The 22,808-nt window shown below is 33.6% G+C and overlaps 2 protein-coding genes across 2 annotated transcripts; both read right to left on the reverse strand.

Moving 5' to 3' along the window:
• Window positions 1–5,758: 5,758 nt before the first annotated feature.
• Window positions 5,759–7,996, reverse strand: LOC136064467 (GDSL esterase/lipase At5g03610-like). The gene is made up of 3 exons (XM_065766231.1): window positions 7,967–7,996; window positions 6,675–6,981; window positions 5,759–6,156 (listed from the first exon to the last, which is right to left on the reverse strand). The coding sequence occupies exons 1-3, from the start codon at window positions 7,994–7,996 to the stop codon at window positions 5,948–5,950; spliced, it is 546 nt and encodes a 181-aa protein (XP_065622303.1). The 3' UTR covers window positions 5,759–5,947.
• Window positions 7,997–9,342: 1,346 nt separating this feature from the next.
• Window positions 9,343–16,295, reverse strand: LOC112032070 (GDSL esterase/lipase At5g03610). The gene is made up of 5 exons (XM_024064773.2): window positions 16,149–16,295; window positions 15,811–16,047; window positions 12,978–13,249; window positions 10,259–10,565; window positions 9,343–9,740 (listed from the first exon to the last, which is right to left on the reverse strand). Exons 1-5 carry the CDS (start codon window positions 16,207–16,209, stop codon window positions 9,532–9,534), a joined length of 1,086 nt encoding a protein of 361 aa, XP_023920541.1. The 5' UTR covers window positions 16,210–16,295; the 3' UTR covers window positions 9,343–9,531.
• Between the last annotated feature and the right edge of the window lie 6,513 nt (window positions 16,296–22,808).

Raw genomic sequence — 22,808 nt, forward strand, 5'->3', positions numbered from 1 at the left:
ATATAATATATATATATATATATATATTGGGGGTCAAAAACCATAAAATAAAATCTAAGGGAGAGTTCCGTGCGAGCATGGTGTGGCCAATACTTGCCATTGCGCAGCCACACATGTCTGCCACTTTTGATGGTCGCCGGTGCACGAAATAAATATATCTCATACTTATTATGACTATAATTGCAGAGTTGTACCATATAAATTTTATGACTCGTAATGTGTAATTGTATTGTCACAACTTATTAGTCTCCTTATATATATAAGCATATATGTGATGATCATTCCAATGTGGGGGTGCTTGAAGCACTTAATGTCTTACACTAGAAAAGTATAATTAATGCCCTAATTTTTTTTTTTTTTTAAAGATAATGGTCCACTATTTAGAACTAAAAGGATAGAAAATGCGTCAAAAGTTTTGTAGTTCAACTGACATTTTTTATGTTTCAAAATGAAATATTCAGAGTTTAAATACCTAACCCTAATTATCAAAATATTTATTAAAAAAAAAAAAAAGGGAGTGGGGGAATGGACCACTAAGTGTGAGTTTGGATATCGCTTATTTTGCTGAAAACTAAAAACTGAAAACAATAAAAAAATAATAAAAAAGTTACTGTTTGAGCTTGGTTACTGTTCATATGCCTAATTGTGGCGCTGGACTTAAAAAAGAAAAAAAAAAAAAAAAAAGCCAAAAATACAAACTTGGAAAACGCAAATGCCAAATCCAAACAAAGACTAAATTTGTGCCTATTTGGCCTTACACCCTCTCATGTATAAAGTGTTTGGGAGTTTAGAGGGGAAATGATTCAAATTGCGGAATTAGTAGTATATTGTAATTATCTCATCGAAAAAAAAAATCTATTTTAGGATGTACAATTTCTAAAGTTTCATTGTATTTTAATATTTAAGTGAAATTAAATTTGAAATAAATTGTATTAAATGAACACAAAAACATCTTCAATTATTTTATATATTGTGGGGATAAAGGCCCAAATTTGGGTATTAGGCCTAAGGCCCTATGTGAAGACTAAAGCATGTTCGGAGAGGAGTAAATGATTGAGAAAGACCTCAAGTGGGAGGAATATATATGGAAATGATCAAAGAAGTAAAGACCGAAGAGTGTGACTTTAGTTCGAGGAGTGTGTCCTCTTCAAATATGAAGAATATCGATCAAGCAAGTACCTAGGAGTTTTGAGTGAACTTCATAGCAGTTCTAATGATAAAGATAAATTTCAGACGTGCACAAAGACGATTAGAACAGAGAAATATCTAAAGTAAAAACTGCTACCACCGCATTAAATGCACTGCAGCAACTTTTCTAGTCACATTAATATGGAGAAGATATCTAAACAGTGCAGTCTTAGCTACCCCCACTCATAGAGAACCGACGAAGATACATGATGGGACATATACTCAAGTGAGCGTCCAGATGAAGAAGAGGTGGACGATTAGGATAGTCTAGGAGAGAACTATATAAGTGTAAAAGTCCTCTTACAAAAAAAGAAAAAAAAAAGAGGAGAAGGAAGAAAAAAGAAGAGTGACTGTAGCTCAGATAATTGTATTAGCCTTTCAAACACTAATTTACCTCTTCGGACATCAACCTATTTGAATTTTACGTGAGTTTTTATACTTGTTCATTCTTTGCAATCTGCACGAGACGTTGCCCAGATCACTCAGTTTAGCTCTTTCACCCACTCTCTACAAATTCATTGTGTTGAGCTTGTTGGGCTCATATCCCATATCTTTTGGGTTTGGGCTACAAACTGAGACCCCACATATATATATTGTAGGGACTCAATTTGCGTTTGAACCTGAGTATGAATGGGTTTCCAGCCCAACAAGCCCAAACAATAAATTTGTAGAGAGTGAGTTAAAGGTTTAGGCACTGGCCGTCGTTCATCAAGCATGAACTCTTTTTTATAAAAGAAAATACTTAGAGTTTATTTACAACTGGGGGGATGCTCCTCGGCCCGTGGCCGAGGAGCTCCTTTTCTTCTCCTTCCTTCCCCCTCCATTTTTTACTTTACTTACTTTTCTTATATAGTCTTCATCTTCCTATCTCCCTCTTCCATCTGTTGATCATCCATTCGCCTCTCTTCTGGCCGTCCGTCCCATCAGGGGCCTTATCAGTACTCAAGTGGTTCACTCTGATCAATGTTGCCCTGCTAAGGGGTTATATCCCCATTAATGCGGCCAGAGGGGTTAGGTGAATGCATTAAGTGTGAGGGTGACAGCTTACTTTGGGCCTGGTCTTTCCCAGAAATCATCCTTGTCATGCCGAGGACGAGGAGGTCCTCGGCGTGGATCCGGAAAAGAAGCTTTCCCCAATTTAGCCTTGAATGGTTAGTATTCCTCGGCGTGGGCCTTGGGCCTGCCATACGATGGGCCGGGGCTATCAGGCCCACGGGCCCCACAATAGCCCCTCAAAACCCTGCTGCACGTTCCCTCGGACGGGGAGGAGGGTTTTGATACCTGCGGGCCCTCTAGACGAGTCGCCCCACTTCGGTTCGTGTTAATGCTAGCGACTTTTCGACTGCCCGATGCGCGTTTTTGGCGTTTCAAGACTTAATGTGTGCCCACATTAAATTTTGGTGGCACCACGTTTCTCACTTTCAACGGTATGATGGTAATTATTTGGTGGGGATCTCCTGCTTTTATGGGCAAGCGGTTACATTTGGGGAACCTAAGGGGGAGTATAAGTACCTGTTTGAACCACCCGGTTTCCTCATTTTCGCGCTTACAATTATTGATGCGAATGATTTGAATCTGGTTCAACTTGCACACTACCTGAAGAGTATCGTCATACTTCTGTAAGTCTTCTTCTTCCAGTGACCCAAAATTTTCCTTGGTTCTATTCCTTCTTTTCTTCTTCTGGAATTTTTAATTGTCCTTGGGGGATGGGTAAGTTTAAGAAGTTGGTTGAGTCCGACGAGATGATGAACAAATTCATCATAGACTATGGGATACCCAATAATGTGAGTCTGAAGTACTGTGAAGAAGGGGAGTGGTACATTAGGAGGAGAGAGGGTGAAGTCGTGATCCCGATAGTCGCTTTCGTAGAGGGAGGGATGAGAATCCCTATGAGGCCAGTGACTCTCAATTACCTTAGGCATTTCCGCCTGGCTCCTACTCAGTGTGCTGTGAACGTATTTAGGATATTAGGGTGTGTAGATACCCTGAATGAGAAAATGAGGCTGAGACTGACTCACCACGATGTGAACTGGTGCTACAACCTTCATCACCTGAGGGGTAAGACGTACTATATGAAGACAAGGGACGATAGGGTTCGTCTCATCCAGTGTCTTCCTGATTCCAATAAGGGGTTGACCCAAGATTTCCTCATAGTGTCGGGGGAGTGGCACAACGGTTTTCATTGCCCAACAGTAGAGGGGGAGCCAGGTAGGGTATCCGAAGTAAGAGACAATCTAGGTTTCAGTATTTTCAAGTTTTATAACTGTATATCCGATTTGGTTGATTAACCATAGGAGTTTCACTTTTCTTTTCGCATGGCTAGAACTAGCTGGTAGGATTAGCTTGTAAATTTGTTTGTGAAACACGCCTGCCTGAGCCTCTGATTGTAATTTGTACTGTTTCTATTTATGAAATAATATTAAGATTTCTCTTTTCGCTGTCAAATCTTCTATTTTCTCTCTTTTTTTTTTTCTTTTTTTTTTTACTTCGCCAACCTACTGTAAAACGACCACTTAAAACAATCGCCTGGTGCGCCGGCCAGCACACTAATCCTTCCCACAGACGGCGCCAATTGTAGGGACTCAATTTGCGTTTGACCTGAGTATGAATGGGTTTCCAGCCCAACAAGCCCAAACAATAAATTTGTAGAGAATGGGTTAAAGGTTTAGCACTGGCCGTCGTTCATTAAGCATAACTTTTTTTTATAAAAGAAAATACTTAGAGTTTATTTACAACTGGGGGATGCTCCTCGGCCACGGGCCGAGGAGCCCCTTTTCTTCTCCTTCCTTCCCCCCCCCATTTTTTACTTTACTTCTTTTCTTATATAGTCTTCATCTTCCTATCTCCCTCTTCCATCTGTTGATCATCCATTCGCCTCTCTTCTGGCCGTCCGTCCCATCAGGGGCCTTATCAGTACTCAAGTGGTTCACTCTGATCAATGTTGCCCTCTAAGGGTTATATCCCCATTAATGCGGCCAAGGGGTTAGGTGAATGCATTAAGTGTGAGAGTGACAGCTTACTTTGGGCCTGGTCTTTCCCAGAAATCATCCTTGTCATGCCGAGGACGAGGAGGTCCTCGGCGTGGATCCGGAAAAGAAACTTTCCCCAATTTAGCCTTGAATGGTTAGTATTCCTCGGCGTGGGCCTTGGGCCTGCTACACGATGGGCCGGGGCTATCAGGCCTAACGGCCCCACAATATATATATATATATATAAAGAAGAAAAAAAAAAAAGAAAAGAAAAAAGAAAAAAAGAGAAACAATTGGACTCCTCTCAATGTTTTTTTTTTTTTTTTTTTTGAAATATTAAATTTATTACTTATTTTACTAAATAAGCCTACAAATTAATAAGGTAATGTATGAAAGAATTCTTTTTGTTGATATAAATGTAATTCATCTCACATACAAGATGAATAAATAAGCTTATTAGTTATTTTTTGAGTGATGCTAAAGATACTATACTTTTTACTTCATAAATATTACAAACTTATGTGTCATTAATAACAAATAAGTAATTCAGATATTTATTTATTATATTTTTGAAGTGTCACCCAATCATCATATATATTTTGTATGACTTTTACAATGTAATTGGTAATAATTTTAGAATTTTTTTGTATTTAAAATTGGAAAATCAATTAAAAGGTTTATATGGTAAAATTGAATTATGCATAACATCTCCATTTTGTTTTTTATTTGAAAGAGTAGCTTCATCATGTTTGAGCCACTGTAGCACTTCTTTGGGCTTTTTATATTGGGCTTTTTATATGAAAGAGCAGTACTCCACCATGTATTTTCGGGTATGGATGAAAAAGTGAAAGAATAAAAAAAAATATAAATTTCATTTCTTTGGTTGGGTCTTGGGAAGAGAAATGAGAGAAAATAAAAGATAATTTATTTAAATTTACCATAGATTCATATTACATAAGAAGTAACTTTTTCTTTAGTATATAAGATTTTTTTTCCATTATTATTATTATTATTATTAATTAAATTGATAAAGATGACATCTTATAAAAGCAAACACATGAATATTATTATATTAATTTACTTTTATTTACCAATCCATTTTATATATTAAAAAAAACATCTTTTTTTTTTTTTTTGGAGAATGAAAAAAAAAAAAGTACACAACACAATTATTCTGTTAGGAAGATAAAGTGATAAGAAATACAAATGTCCTTTTAAATCTATCACACATTTTTATTTTTATTATTTCGTCCAATTTGGAAGATACTTTTGGTGGCCTGATTTGAAAAACTCGAATCCACCCAACCCAAATTTCTTCCCATTGATCACACAAATGACAACTCATTGAGTCCTTTTCACTTTCATAGATTTTCATCCTTTTTTGCCAACCAAATGAACCTACACTGTTTATATCATAGGAAATATGGCTTCTCATCCCAATTTTATGCTCAACAAGTTGTTGAGACAAGCTTTGATCATCCCAATTTTAGTGTTACTGCCTTTATGTGACCCTTATGTTTGGTCAATTTTCATTATCAATGTTACTTTGCTTCTCCAATCTAAGACTCTGATGATAACATTAACACACCAGAAGATTGTGGTTAAAACAAAACAAAAAAAAAAAGATTTATTATTTCATTCTCACATATGACCTAACCCCAAACCATATTACAACTGAACAAAAATGGCTTCACAGACAAAAACAGGCATAGAAACTAGAAAATTACAAAACAAACAAATTAAACCATATCAATTTTTAAACCCCTTTGTTCTTGTTAAGTACCTAGTAATTAAAGTTGCTCAAGAGTGGCTTGCAAAGCTAAATACACGGCACGCCATCCTTCCTGTGTAGGATGCGCTGAGTCCCAAAAGAATGCTGATTTGGGGTCGTCACAAATTGTATATTTCTTGGTCCCATTCATATCTTCACTTCCACAGGAATATTCACTGCTTATTCCACCACAACACGGTTTCAGTGGGTTCTCAAACTTTGTACTTCCTGCACAAATTGAAGATGACTGTATTAGTACAATACTATAGAAGTCAAATTTCTTTTCATTCCTGAAAGTGAACTACCGTAGTAATCGAAAAAGGCTCTGAATGGCCACTCATGGATCAAGGGTTCTAATAACTTAGGACAAAGGCCCAAGCAAACACACCAAATAGTTTGAAAGCCCACAAACTGTCATTTTCTATTCTTAGCCCATTCATAAAAATCCACAAACGTACAAAATGACACTTTAAAGTTTGGATTTAAATGATACGGTTAAAATTTTGACTAAATTGTATTTTGTGGACAAACAATTTACCTCATTATTGTTTGGTTAACTCACAATTTAGTCCCACATTTTTCCAATTGTTACCCCTAAAGTTTGAATTAAAATAAAATCTTTAGGGGTAGTTTGGACAGCATTTTAGTCCATACAAATTAGAGATTGAGCTTGCAATATCAAAATGGATCAAACCTAATATGTCAACGAAAAATATATTAGAAAAGTCAAGTAAATGTATAATCACCTAGGTGGTCTCCTTTGTTCTTGAATACGGTCATGAACGAGTCATAAAGATCAAGAATGACGAAAGTAGAAGCTTTGGTTTCTTTGTTCAACTTTGCCACAGCTTGCTGCAACAAAAGGTTGTGGAAACTCACAAGCGAGTTTTCAGCTTCATTGCATCGTTGGAATGAGGATGTGGCTGTGCTCGAAGGTAGACATCCCAAAGGCTCTAAGGCTGTCAAGGCTATTTTTTTAACTCCCAAGCCATGAATGCGTTTCAAGTTAACTTTAAGTTGATTGACCACTGAGGTAATGAAGGATGGATAACCCTACAATAGATGGATTAAGCTAGCAAGCTTAGTACTAGCATAATATTGTCTTAAACCATGCTTTTAATTTATATAAATTCATGATAAAATAAACAATAACCATGAAAGGAAATCAAATGATGAGATACGTGTAATACTTAGGGTTAGGGGTATAAGAGATCTAATAAAGTTTCGATTAAATTTTATATTTGAGCAGTCTTTTTAAATTTTTTTTTTTCACATATTCGATCTACTCAATAAGACCCATTAAATAGTAAAATCCGATAATTGGAATATATAAGAGAAAAATTAGCCAAATATCATGTCTGCTGAAGACATAAGTTTGGTTGACACTTGACACAATGTTGTTGAGCTATTAGATGAAGCTAATAAAATGAACAATTTACAATAGTATAAGGACTAGTAATCATGGAGATCTTTTGATTAGGTAAAGTGTCTAATATGTCGGTTATAGTGACTGCGAGCATGGGAATCCTACATCATGCATGAGATAGCGATCAAATCCAAAAGAAGTGTATAAACAAAAAACTCATATTTTCTTTTTTCTCTTTCGGTGTGAGACACATCAAGAACTATGGTCCATGAAAGGAACCCGTAAACCAATAAAAGTTGATCCCAATATCTGGTAACATTTACTTGATTCATTTGTCTTGAGTATAAAACAGATGCCAATGGACTCTCCAGTAAGTCCAATGGAATTGGGTCACAATGTATATATGTTTTATAGTGAGTCGTGACCAATGAGTTCAGATAAAAGACAGAGACCCAGATTTCCTGGTCCACAGAGATCTACCTAACCCAACTACAGGGTCCATGCTTATGAAATTCACATAACCAGCCCAAAGGAAAGGAGACAAGATGAAACGTGTAAATAAGTTATAGTAGAATTTAATTTTGGCTGTCTTTTCTTGCAGGGTTTCTTGTATAATTAATAATATTTTGGCTGCACTGTTAAGTTCTGTGTAGACATAATGGCTCGAATTACTTCAACAAGAAACAACCTTATGTCAGTCATTTATCACTTGGTTTTTGCTTGCAGTGGACGAATTCAATTCCCAGGTGTGAGTCATAAGCCTACCCTAATGGATAAAACTTATCAAATCATCCAAAATTTTATTTCCTCTCTATTCTTTCCGACTTATAATCCAAACACGTTAAGAATTTATCATCACACCATCCAAAAGGGTTAACCATATTCTTAGGCGAAAAATTATTGTATAATCCAAGACTAGGCCCCCGCTCTCTCATAGGGTTGGGCCTCATGTCAGGTGAAACTCATCTTTATGTGAAAGGAAGAAAGTACGGTCCTAAACTACTCAATAACAAGCCTTCTTAAGCATCACTAAACGAGTTGAATCGAATGATATCTTCTCATTGCCTTAACTCAAGCCAAGAAAAAAGAACGAGCTATTTATGCAGTATTTCTAACTAATATGGAAGTTGAAAGATATGGTAGTGTGGTGTGGTTACTTTCTCACATGAAATACAAACATTTTTATGCCCCCGATGTCCTAAATATATTGGGGGGGATAGGTGTACGTCATGTCAGTAGGGACACTAATTATCATGGTTGAGAATTCAGGGGTGCACAAGGCCGTGGACTGTGGACTGTGGAACATCGATCATAGACACAAAATGATGGTTCTTTGAAATGAATAAAGATGTAGTGGTTTTTTTCTTTTTCTTTTTTTAATGTACAATAAATATGTAGTGGTTAAATAGATCTAATAAAATATACAGTATCAATTAAAATTAGTTTTTATGGAATGAAATTTAACTTTNGATTCGCACGCCTTTACACGTCATTTCCACCTGGTTAACAAAGCGGATTTGGAAACCGTTCTTAGGTCGGACCTTTTCCTGAACGAAACTGATAACTAGGTCAGAGCTTTTTTTGGAGAATGAAAAAAAAAAAAGTACACAACACAATTATTCTGTTAGGAAGATAAAGTGATAAGAAATACAAATGTCCTTTTAAATCTATCACACATTTTTATTTTTATTATTTCGTCCAATTTGGAAGATACTTTTGGTGGCCTGATTTGAAAAACTCGAATCCACCCAACCCAAATTTCTTCCCATTGATCACACAAATGACAACTCATTGAGTCCTTTTCACTTTCATAGATTTTCATCCTTTTTTGCCAACCAAATGAACCTACACTGTTTATATCATAGGAAATATGGCTTCTCATCCCAATTTTATGCTCAACAAGTTGTTGAGACAAGCTTTGATCATCCCAATTTTAGTGTTACTGCCTTTATGTGACCCTTATGTTTGGTCAATTTTCATTATCAATGTTACTTTGCTTCTCCAATCTAAGACTCTGATGATAACATTAACACACCAGAAGATTGTGGTTAAAACAAAACAAAAAAAAAAAGATTTATTATTTCATTCTCACATATGACCTAACCCCAAACCATATTACAACTGAACAAAAATGGCTTCACAGACAAAAACAGGCATAGAAACTAGAAAATTACAAAACAAACAAATTAAACCATATCAATTTTTAAACCCCTTTGTTCTTGTTAAGTACCTAGTAATTAAAGTTGCTCAAGAGTGGCTTGCAAAGCTAAATACACGGCACGCCATCCTTCCTGTGTAGGATGCGCTGAGTCCCAAAAGAATGCTGATTTGGGGTCGTCACAAATTGTATATTTCTTGGTCCCATTCATATCTTCACTTCCACAGGAATATTCACTGCTTATTCCACCACAACACGGTTTCAGTGGGTTCTCAAACTTTGTACTTCCTGCACAAATTGAAGATGACTGTATTAGTACAATACTATAGAAGTCAAATTTCTTTTCATTCCTGAAAGTGAACTACCGTAGTAATCGAAAAAGGCTCTGAATGGCCACTCATGGATCAAGGGTTCTAATAACTTAGGACAAAGGCCCAAGCAAACACACCAAATAGTTTGAAAGCCCACAAACTGTCATTTTCTATTCTTAGCCCATTCATAAAAATCCACAAACGTACAAAATGACACTTTAAAGTTTGGATTTAAATGATACGGTTAAAATTTTGACTAAATTGTATTTTGTGGACAAACAATTTACCTCATTATTGTTTGGTTAACTCACAATTTAGTCCCACATTTTTCCAATTGTTACCCCTAAAGTTTGAATTAAAATAAAATCTTTAGGGGTAGTTTGGACAGCATTTTAGTCCATACAAATTAGAGATTGAGCTTGCAATATCAAAATGGATCAAACCTAATATGTCAACGAAAAATATATTAGAAAAGTCAAGTAAATGTATAATCACCTAGGTGGTCTCCTTTGTTCTTGAATACGGTCATGAACGAGTCATAAAGATCAAGAATGACGAAAGTAGAAGCTTTGGTTTCTTTGTTCAACTTTGCCACAGCTTGCTGCAACAAAAGGTTGTGGAAACTCACAAGCGAGTTTTCAGCTTCATTGCATCGTTGGAATGAGGATGTGGCTGTGCTCGAAGGTAGACATCCCAAAGGCTCTAAGGCTGTCAAGGCTATTTTTTTAACTCCCAAGCCATGAATGCGTTTCAAGTTAACTTTAAGTTGATTGACCACTGAGGTAATGAAGGATGGATAACCCTACAATAGATGGATTAAGCTAGCAAGCTTAGTACTAGCATAATATTGTCTTAAACCATGCTTTTAATTTATATAAATTCATGATAAAATAAACAATAACCATGAAAGGAAATCAAATGATGAGATACGTGTAATACTTAGGGTTAGGGGTATAAGAGATCTAATAAAGTTTCGATTAAATTTTATATTTGAGCAGTCTTTTTAAATTTTTTTTTTTCACATATTCGATCTACTCAATAAGACCCATTAAATAGTAAAATCCGATAATTGGAATATATAAGAGAAAAATTAGCCAAATATCATGTCTGCTGAAGACATAAGTTTGGTTGACACTTGACACAATGTTGTTGAGCTATTAGATGAAGCTAATAAAATGAACAATTTACAATAGTATAAGGACTAGTAATCATGGAGATCTTTTGATTAGGTAAAGTGTCTAATATGTCGGTTATAGTGACTGCGAGCATGGGAATCCTACATCATGCATGAGATAGCGATCAAATCCAAAAGAAGTGTATAAACAAAAAACTCATATTTTCTTTTTTCTCTTTCGGTGTGAGACACATCAAGAACTATGGTCCATGAAAGGAACCCGTAAACCAATAAAAGTTGATCCCAATATCTGGTAACATTTACTTGATTCATTTGTCTTGAGTATAAAACAGATGCCAATGGACTCTCCAGTAAGTCCAATGGAATTGGGTCACAATGTATATATGTTTTATAGTGAGTCGTGACCAATGAGTTCAGATAAAAGACAGAGACCCAGATTTCCTGGTCCACAGAGATCTACCTAACCCAACTACAGGGTCCATGCTTATGAAATTCACATAACCAGCCCAAAGGAAAGGAGACAAGATGAAACGTGTAAATAAGTTATAGTAGAATTTAATTTTGGCTGTCTTTTCTTGCAGGGTTTCTTGTATAATTAATAATATTTTGGCTGCACTGTTAAGTTCTGTGTAGACATAATGGCTCGAATTACTTCAACAAGAAACAACCTTATGTCAGTCATTTATCACTTGGTTTTTGCTTGCAGTGGACGAATTCAATTCCCAGGTGTGAGTCATAAGCCTACCCTAATGGATAAAACTTATCAAATCATCCAAAATTTTATTTCCTCTCTATTCTTTCCGACTTATAATCCAAACACGTTAAGAATTTATCATCACACCATCCAAAAGGGTTAACCATATTCTTAGGCGAAAAATTATTGTATAATCCAAGACTAGGCCCCCGCTCTCTCATAGGGTTGGGCCTCATGTCAGGTGAAACTCATCTTTATGTGAAAGGAAGAAAGTACGGTCCTAAACTACTCAATAACAAGCCTTCTTAAGCATCACTAAACGAGTTGAATCGAATGATATCTTCTCATTGCCTTAACTCAAGCCAAGAAAAAAGAACGAGCTATTTATGCAGTATTTCTAACTAATATGGAAGTTGAAAGATATGGTAGTGTGGTGTGGTTACTTTCTCACATGAAATACAAACATTTTTATGCCCCCGATGTCCTAAATATATTGGGGGGGATAGGTGTACGTCATGTCAGTAGGGACACTAATTATCATGGTTGAGAATTCAGGGGTGCACAAGGCCGTGGACTGTGGACTGTGGAACATCGATCATAGACACAAAATGATGGTTCTTTGAAATGAATAAAGATGTAGTGGTTTTTTTCTTTTTCTTTTTTTAATGTACAATAAATATGTAGTGGTTAAATAGATCTAATAAAATATACAGTATCAATTAAAATTAGTTTTTATGGAATGAAATTTAACTTTAAATAAGGTGATATTATATTTATATTTTAAATTCATGTGGGTTCAAGTTAAGATTAAAAGTTAAAAGGTTAATCATTTTTCAAAGTCCTTGGACCAAAATAGTACTACTTTTTAATTTTTCTAATCTAATGGCTGAGAGAAAAAGTTAAAAAGTTATCATTTAATCTTAAGTATTGGTTTCAATTGCACCCAATTTCGGATCTCAATCAGCATTTGACATTGTCCTTATGCAAAATGTTCTTATCAAAATTATGGAATTCAACCACATCGATTTATAAACAACTTTCATAATTTTTATTTTCAAAATTATTGACATAACATATATATTTTGATTGATGTACAATAAAATAATGTTAGACTATTATTAGTGAACTTAACATAAAAATAATATTATTTCAATCATAACTTACTATCTTAACAAGTTATGAAAAATTTTATGTACCTAACGATAACATTGTGAGTTTGTGACCACTGTGGATAAATTTCTTCGATGAAATATTCAAGGTTTAAATCACTCCTTCTAACTATTTAATTATATATATAATCTTCCGACAGTACTAACTGCTAATTTATCAAAAATTATGGTAATCAATCACATTATTTTGTATGTAAAAGTGTGCATTGTTCTCACCTGAGCAGACCCATTTCTGAAATTGTAGGCACTATAGTCATTACCAGCGAGGGTGACGAATGCCACAGAGGACTCTATGTTTGAAGCGTTAAACACATTAGTTTTGATGAGTTCTTGGAAAAAATCAATCTGAGTGGTCATGTTTGGGTCCCCAACCAACGTATTGAACACACCCGTGCCTCCATGAGCGAAGTTCATGCCATATTTCAAGTACTTGACCCCGAGTTTCCTCCATCTGTATGGAATTGGAGACTTCACACCCATGAACTTAGCTGTATTATGGGTACAATTAAGCACAAGATCAGGGATGCTTAAGAGTGAAATGGTCAGATCATATATTCAATTTCATCCCATTGAAAGAAAAATGTAAATGCCACTTAATTTATGTCACTATCAGAGAATTTAATGCGTGTGAAACTTTCACTGAAAACTTAATAATGTTGTACTCGAGGAGAAACAATGTAAGTCCTATTCTAGAGATAACACTTGAAAAAAGAAATAGTCAAATTATACAATGCATTACTTGAACCTTCTGAAGTTCTGCACCACAAGCAAAAAAGAAGAAGTCATTATCATTAATTCATTATTGGGTGGTTATATAAATATATATTGAGTTGGGAAGAGCTTGTGTCCAGTGCATCAGTTGCATTGGACACGTTAAGATGCAAGCATATGTTTAGTTTTGAACATGTGTCCATATCCCAACATACTAGTGCACTAATGCATTGAACACAAGTTTTGTCCGATTGAGTTACTAGCTCAATTGGTAAAAAAATTTGTTTTCAAATAAGAGATCCAAGATTCAATTTTTGTCTACACAACAACCAAAAAAATAAAAAACCTACTAGTCTGGTACTATATATATATATAACAATATTATCATACGCAACATGTATGATGTATCAATTAGTAACATGTGCTTAATTTTTTTTAATAAGCAAATAAAACTCACACATTATAAATTACCTGATCATCACATCTCAACCGATGTCTCTCTTGTTATGAGGAGTAGAGAATAGAGTTTTTTTTTTTTTTTGGATAGAGGAGAGAATAGAGTTTAAAACTTTAATCTACCAAGAAATCATCACTAGATTAAAAGTTCATAGAATAGAAGCACTAGTTAAAGTAATTTAAAAAAGTAATCTAGAAAAGAAAAAGTAATTTAGAGAAAGAAAAAGGGCGACTTTCAAATTTGCTTTAATGATGATATAAGAAGCTAAGCAAACAATGAATCCACCTAAACTATACTTTTAACTCACACTACTCGTCCCTTTTTAAATGCCTAGTTAGTTTTTGACAAGTAGTTTTTATTGAAACAAGTAAAAGTACAAATTTGTTGAGAACTGAAGATATTGTTTGTGGTCATCAAAGGTTATTCGATGTTATCATGACAGGAAGAGACAAAGTAAAGTCAGTGATATATATTTTGGTTGATTGAGACAGTTCAACATAAAATTTTAAAATAAATAAAGTCTTTTTTTTTTTTTTTTTTGTTGAAGAAAAGAAGAAAGTATTAAGGCGATGGACAGAGGAGTTTTCAAGTTTCAACAATAAAACTCAAAACAAGAAGTGAGAAGCACTGAAATGAGAGTCAAGACACAAAATTTTTCATAATATTTCACAAAATTTTTATTTTATTTTTATAATAGCTTACGTGACAATTTATGATAAGAGTAATATTACTCTGACATTGATTATTGCTGGAAAGATTCCTCACTGTGAAGCATGTATTTAGAGACATAATCACACTTGCAGAATGGATGTAATTCAGATGATCTTGTATTTTTTGATTTTCATCGTGTAGTTGCTTTAGTGAGTGCAGACAAAATATTTGTAGACTGTACAACTACCATCTTTTTATAATATACAAATATTACTCTGAATTCACATGATTCAATTGCCATTTTTTTCCTTATGAAAACCATACTGTACTATTTTCAGTAATACTAATTAGTAATTACATTATATCAATTCAGTATTTGTAAAGAATGTGATAATAAATTTTGCATATTTAGAGTTCTCGTTAAAATAACATTAAAATACCACCACACATGAGACCATTTCTAGATTTTACATACATTAACTTAGACTAGGTTAGAATATGATTTTTATCTCAAATAAATAATAATAATAATAACTTTAAAATTAATATCAATAAATCTAAGAATACACCTATTTTTTACTTAGATCCATCGTTTTTTTTTTTTTTTTTTTTTTTTTTTGCATAACATAGAATTGACATTTATGCCAATTGTAAAATTGAGTGAGAAAATGAGGGTATTTGTGGTATTTTTGAATTAATAGTAGTTGGTGAAATGAAGAGAAATGTACAGCAATTAATAAAGGTGGCACAAACGTTTATGATTAATATTTTTTTAATGAATAGTGATTACTACTATTCAGAGGTTAATATTACAAATTTAATAGCGGACCCATATAAGATTCATATGATGTTGCTTCCATAAAGCAATTTCCTAAGTTAACCATTGTGTAATAACATTCCACAATGTACAAAGCTTCCTATCAAGTACGAGACAAAGTAAAGAATGTCTGCAGCAAAAAAAGATAGGATGCTATATAATCTGACAAGATAGAAAGTTAAAAGGAAAAATTAAAAATTAAAAATTAAAAAAAGTTGACAACAATAATGCAAAATTTACCGGCGAAACAGAGAATCACACAGACATCAGTATTATAAACAACAAGGAAAGTGGGCTAGCTATGAGATAAGAGGGAACCCACCATGTACAGTACACGAGGAAAAGCAAATCCATTGTTCCAAAAAGTGAGCTAAAGATGGAAAAAGCAAATCATTAGAGAGAGAGAAACACACCAAGGTAATCGGTAAGGACACGGCCATCTGAGAAACGACCAGCCGGTTTTCCAGGAAAAGTAATTCCATAAGGGTATTTCCAAGAGTTAGCTTCGGATTTCCTGTTGTTGCCAGTGTCAGCGTAGGAATCTCCAAAGACAAAGAGCTTTGATGGACGAAAATCAAAGAGACGGTGTTGGTGGTGGTGGTGGTGGTGGTGGTGGTGAGTTAAACGTGCTTCTACCACTTGTTCCTCCCCTGCAATTAATCACACATATGCATGTATTAGAAATGTTTCGTTTTGATGGAAAATTAATACCATGAAAGAAGAAGCTAGCTAGCTTTATAGTGATGGAAACCTGAGAGAAGGAACAAGAGGAAAAAGCAGAGAACAGAGAAGATGAGCTTTTGGGTGTACATAATAGTAATAGTGAAGCGATGTCAAAGCAAAACTTTGCTAGAATGGATGTTTTATTGATACTTATAAATTTATAGTGGCCTGGGTGTGAACTGTGAAGGATTACCGATTACATGGGTTACATAGTAAAGTTCATGATACCTTGTCTCTTCAACAAGCGGGGCCCCTATGGCCCTACGTGGAGTCTTTACTTTAGCACCAATTTACACGAGCACAGCATTTATCTTTTTTAATGAACGATTCTATGGGATCTTTCTCTTGTTTTTGCGTGAATATATATGTATGGTGTGAATATATATATATATATATATATATATATATATATATGAGATAGGGTCAAGTTATACATTTTTTAAATTATTGGATTTAAATAGATCTAACGGTAAAAAAAATACACTCATTAATACTGATATTCTGATAAGGATCTCATTTATTATCCTTATTTATAACATTCTATACATATCTTTAATCTAAAAAATAGGTATATTTTTCTCTCTGCTCTCTTTTTCTCATCCACTACATGTTTCTCTCTCCTCTATTACTCTTCCACCTCCATTTTCATAAGGTTCCACCTCCACAGCCACATAGATTTAATGATCCTTAAAATTGCAGTTCTATTCTAATTTGAAGGGTTTGAATCCAAAAAAGGTGTTCCAACTTCAAGAATAAAAATATGATAGATTGTAACATAACCACCCGCCTTCTAGACTAAGATGGTTCTACAAGAATTTACAACACAAGTGGGTGACAAATTCATGCATATCACATATTTACACCAAACTAGCTGGGCAAGGATGCACCATTAACCAGTTTTGAATAACAGTTTTTTTTTTTCTTTTTCTTACAACTAAAGATGAGGCAGATTGTTATCGTCTTATAACTTCTCTGATGATTTTGAGAATGACGTGTATCGCCCTCCAACCAGATTGTTTATTGCGTGAGAAGCCATTGGCACAATAAGGCATGAAGACATATATAATTGTGGCATAACCATACACAAGCCAACAAAAGTTGCCTTGAAACATGTCAAACACCAAATCTTGATTAATTGGAGCCCACAGTGCCTGAATATGGAGGTGGAACTTTATGAAAATGGAGATGGAAGAGCAATGGAGGAGAGAAAAACGTGTAGGGGATGAGAAAGAGAGTGCAGAGAGAAAAATATACCTATTTTTGAAATTAGAAATAGGTATGAAATGTTATAAATAAGGATAATAAACAAGATCTTTATCAGAATATCAGCATTAATGAGTGCATTTTTTTAACTGTTGGATTTACTTAAATCCAATGGTTTAGAACAGATTTAACTTTTTAGAGTTACACCAGGTGTAACTTGAACCGATCTATATATATATATATATAGAGTTAACATCAAGTTATACTTGGTGTAACTCTAAGCGATATTACATCATTTAATAACTTATTATTAGATGTAAATTTTGACAAATCTACTTTTGGATTATATTATATTTATATATTCTCCAAATTACACCTGGTGTAACTTTAAGCGATATTACATTATTTAATAACTTATTATTAGATGCGAATTTTGATAAATCTACTGTTGAATTACGTTATATTCATATACTCTCCATGCTTGCAAAATTTCACGGTGATAAAAAAATAATAGTCATGTTATCAATCAATTATTTAAATTCAAGTTTTTATAGTTTAAAATAATTCATAAAAGATGAGTTTATGGATCATAAGGTAAATAACATCCAATTAACTTGGCATGCATATTAAGCACATATAGAACATGTAATTCAACCGTGGGATTCTTAAAATATGAATTTAATAATAAGTTATTGGGTGGTGTAACATTACTTAGAGTTACACTAGGTGTAACTTGAACTTAACTCATATATATATATATATATATACACTATTACTATTACTATTTAATGAGTTTTTCCTGTTTGGAATCCTTAATCTAGATGCCTAAAATACCATCAAATTCATCCATTTTTAAGGCTTAAATCATAGGGTTAGACATGTAAAATTAGTAATTCAAAAACTCCTAATTTTTAGCTAAATTTATTAAAAAAAAAAATTCTTTCCATCTTCATACTTCTCTCTCACGTTAGTTGTCAAGTACTAATACAACTTATTCTTTTTGGGAAAAAAAAAAAAAAAAAAATATATATATATATATATATAATTTTTTTTTTTTTGAGAAATGATATGTCCACAACATTTTCACAATATTTTTAGAACAAATCCTAAGTGACAAATTGTTATTGGTTGTTATTGTTGGGACAAAAAAGTAATCTTAGTATTAAGTTCAAATTTGAACCAACCACAACTAACCATCTATGATTTGTTGTAAAAATGTTGAGAAAATATTGTGGACGTAGCACCTCTCTTTTCTTTTTCTACAAAAGTATCATTTTTTTAGGACAAAGTTTAATTACAAAATTTGTTGTAACCTAAGGTTATAACCTTACTCAATATTTTTTTTATTGAAGGTGAATTTTGAAAAATCTACCATTGGATTACATTTTCTTCTTATATCCTTCATACTTACAAAATTTCTAAAAAATGAAAGATCAATAGCTATGTCATCAATAAATTGTTTAAATTGCAAGTTTTTGTAGTTTAAAATTATGCATAAAATATAATCTAATAGATCATATAGTAAATAATATCTTATTAGCACAAAAATTGACATGTGTACTAAAAGTGTAAAGAACATGCAATCTAATGGTTAGATTTTCGAAATATATAGTAATGTTAATGATATTGAGTAAAGTTGTAACCTTAGATTACAACTAATTTTGTAACTAAATTTTGTTATTTTTTTTATCACTAATTTTTTTTTTCCTCCTCCACATTTCTCTCTTACATTAGTAGTCAAATACTAATACAACTTCTTTTTAAAATAAAAAATAAAATAAAGCTGCCATGAGTAAAGTCTGGTTGTGAACAAACATATGATCCAATTTTCAATGAAAATTGACATTAAATGTTGCATTAATGTTCAAAGATCATGATCATCTGAGCAACCCACAAAATACTTTGTTATCCATTTAGTGGGATGAGTTTCACTATCTTTCTCTCTACTCTTCTTCTTTTTTTTTAGAGAAATCTCTCTACTCTTCTCATGTTACAAATTGTTGTTAAAGTATATAAAAATCGTCATCTTTATTAAAATTAATTTATTTCATGATTTAGATTAAATTATTGTTAGCAATTGAGCTAGGTTTGAGTAGTTTGATCCAACCCAAAACCCATGGCCCATGTATTTTCTATATTAGCTATTTGATAAGTGAGTTTAAATTTAAATTGATCCTGATATGAGTTGTCAAAATCAGTAGTTGAATAATTTAAACTTAGTGGTTAAGTATTTTTAGGGATCACTCATCTGATAGTGGGTTGATATCTATTGGTATTTAAAAACTCTTATAACAACATATCATTAATTTACTAAGAGTAAATATTGCGAGAATCCTATAACAGTCAGATAACTAATTTATTAAAGTGAATATTGTGAGAACTGCAAATAACTAATTTATTAAATTGAATATTGCAAGAACTGAAAAAACATACATATAGTTTTTTGAGTGTTCTCTCAAAAGACCTTCTCTCTAGAGATACTATCAAACAGTGCCTTAGAATTTGGAGTGTGGAAATTAGGAAGAGACTCTAGTAGCTTCTTTAGCGACAAGAAGATACACTAGAGATCAAGAAGAGTTTGTAAAGTAGGCAAAGAGCAAGATCTGTCAAGTAGGTGATTTGTTCTACTAAGGTATGTGTCTATATGACCCATAGAATTTATTCAATAATTACAAATTTTAAAATATATCTATTATTACACCTTTTAAAATTTTGAATAATATGTTACTCTCTAATCTCTATACAATGTCCAAAGCTGAAAATAAAGACGTTTTGGATGCAGATTGTGTATGGTCTTGCACAGTTACACTACGTACATTCCTGGCGTTTAAAGTTCGCCAACACAAGGAAGAAATTTGACCATAAAATAGCTAAATAAATATATTGCACCTGTCATCATTCGGTGTATAATTAACATTTCAGTTTATCAAAACAATAGTTATATTTCAACTTTATATATAATAAAAAAATTCCTGGAGAAATTATCTTAATATCCACTGTAGGGGCGGTGTTTTGGTTCCTGAACCCAAAAGGTAGAAGGATTCAGGCCCAAAGAGCTCAACACAATGAATTTGTAGAGAGTGAGCTTAAAAACTAGGCTTTAATGGATTAAGCAGCACGCGCAGTGGATTAAAGACAGTAAGAAAGCAAAGAAATACAAGCTCTATGCAAAGAAATCATTTATCGGCGAAGTCCGAGGAGAGGGGTTCTTGAATATAATTCTTTTAGACTTAAATACAATTTCAGTCCTTGTTACTACAGTGTTTTCTCTATAAGTTTTTCTGATCCCCCATCCCTGGAGGGTCTCTCACGTTATATATGCTTCTTTCGCAAATCCTGACCTTTCATTTGTTGATTATGCAGGCCATTACTTGAGTGCTTGTCTCATTAGATACCCTTCCCAATTTTTTGTGAGTTGTGGTAACCAAGACAGTACTGTTCAGGAGTCTTCTCCACATAAATGCTGCCAGAGGGTTTGGTGAGGTGCAATAAACGTGGTAGTAGCTACTATTCCTCCAATCACGTCTGAGCTAACCCCCTCTCTGAAGCTCTTCCTCTACAGTATGACCCCCCTCTGGTAACGCGCCCTTGGCATGGCAATGGCTCACCTCTTCGGCTTTACTGTCCGAGCATATGGGCTCCTCGGAACTGTCCTAGCTTCCTTGGCCTTAGGTATGACACGTGACATGATTACCTTATTTAATTTATATATCTCACATCTACAATTCTACATTGAGAATTTGATGTTGTTGTGAAGTTTCAGGACCTAGAAGATTTGATGAATTTTGAGGCTAAAAATATTTTTGTACATCTTACTCATTGAATGATAATATGAGAATTATATGATATTTTGTTCAATCATTTTCCCATCTTTCATAAACGAAGCTACAATATTATTGGTGGGTGACATAGCTTATTACTAAAGTAGTAAACAGTAATCAATTACAAAATTGTTTTGTTTAGATTCCATGCCTTGATTAAATTATTAATTGTTTTATTTTTTGTCAACTATTAAATTATTAATTGATCAACAAAAGCGAGCTACTTTTGAATTTGACACTTTTCTGCATATGCTATGAAGGTGTAATAACCATGTGAAGCGTATTAAATTATAGATTGTTCTAAGACTAATTCAGTTTTGCAATGCCAAGGCCCGTAGTCAGTCATTGTCCTAGATGGTGGGCTAGAATTGGTAAATTCCTGTGTTCATGAAGATCAATGTGCCGTAACCAATGTGAATTGTACTTGTAGCATAATTAATTTCTCATTAACAAAATTCTCTTTCAGGTCAAGTACACAATAGGGTCTTCATTCAAGGTGGTTGGGTATATAATATTCAATCCTATTATCGTTTACAATTTCCAATTATAATAAGCATGTAGAACATGTCAAATGTACCTTTTACTTTTCAATAGTATTAGGGATTAGAATTTGGGAATAGTGTGAATTATTAGGAAAAGTGAACTACCATTGTGTTTGAGTATCAATGAGGTTTGCCTGAGAGGGAAAAACAAAATTATATGGATACAAATTAACAGTGAGTTTGGATAGAGTGAGAGCGAGAGAGAGAGAGACATTATGGGGTGTTTAATCCACATTGTTTGGATACATATTTTAAAAGGAAATGAGAAGGGATTTGGAGGGCTAAGATACCCCTATAAACCCCTCATTTTTAATTCCTGAAAGAGGGTTTGGAGGGGAAGGGCAGGAGAGAGGTTATATTATATTTAAAAAGTTGTCAAATTTTGCCTTTATGATATCAATTTATACCTATTTCTTTAAATTAAACAAAAGAGTGGTATAAAATGTAATTTTTTATTTGCATAATGTATTATAATTATTACCTATCCTCTCACATTTTATTATTATATTTTTTAAAAAATTAACGAAGGGAAGAGATTTTTCTTCCCCTACTTAATTTTAAAAATATCCAAATAAGTAAATGGATAACCATTTGCCTCCTAGCTCTTCTACTTCTTCGATTTCTCGCCATACCCTTTAGTCTCTCCTCTTCCTTCAAACTTCCAAACACATGATAAGTGCCAATAGAGATAGGGAGCTTTTTTATAAATTTTGAAGGAATACCTGTGTTAAACTTTCGAAACTTCTCTTTAAACTATTTGGAAATTTGACTATATATATTGGGGTTATGCAAATTTATTTATTTATTTACAAAGAAGAAATTTTATTTAATCAAACAGATACCTGAGGAGAGTACATAATTTGTTATTGTTGGGTGCAAAGCACCGTGTGGGTCTAGCCCACGTGGCTTGTCAAAGCTCATTAATGAGCTTGTCCTCTCAAGCCCACAAAATTAGTTTTTTGGTTTAATGCAAAGCTGAGCATGCATGGGAAGGTCTGACTTCTCTTAACGAGAAGTGATGCTAGGCGTGCAGGACACGCTGAAGAAAAAGAAAAGAAAGAAGAAAAGGTCATTCGGCCAGTGTGTGAAGAGCTGAAACAGAGAGTCATATTTAGCCATTTT

Source organism: Quercus suber, unplaced genomic scaffold (assembly GCF_002906115.3).
Source record: "Quercus suber isolate HL8 unplaced genomic scaffold, Cork oak 2.0 scaffold_693, whole genome shotgun sequence".
Lineage (NCBI taxonomy): Eukaryota > Viridiplantae > Streptophyta > Magnoliopsida > Fagales > Fagaceae > Quercus > Quercus suber.

Coding starts and splice junctions, on each gene's coding strand:
- LOC136064467 (XM_065766231.1), bottom strand. CDS start 7,996: ATGACTGACATAAGGTTGTTTCTTGTTGAA. Junction 6,982..7,966: donor TAAGGTTGTTTCTTGTTGAA/GTAATTCGAGCC, acceptor CATCTATTGTAG/GGTTATCCATCCTTCATTAC. Junction 6,157..6,674: donor GAACAAAGGAGACCACCTAG/GTGATTATACAT, acceptor CAATTTGTGCAG/GAAGTACAAAGTTTGAGAAC.
- LOC112032070 (XM_024064773.2), bottom strand. CDS start 16,209: ATGTACACCCAAAAGCTCATCTTCTCTGTTCTCTGCTTTTTCCTCTTG. Junction 10,566..12,977: donor TCAGAAATGGGTCTGCTCAG/GTGAGAACAATG, acceptor CATCTATTGTAG/GGTTATCCATCCTTCATTAC. Junction 9,741..10,258: donor GAACAAAGGAGACCACCTAG/GTGATTATACAT, acceptor CAATTTGTGCAG/GAAGTACAAAGTTTGAGAAC.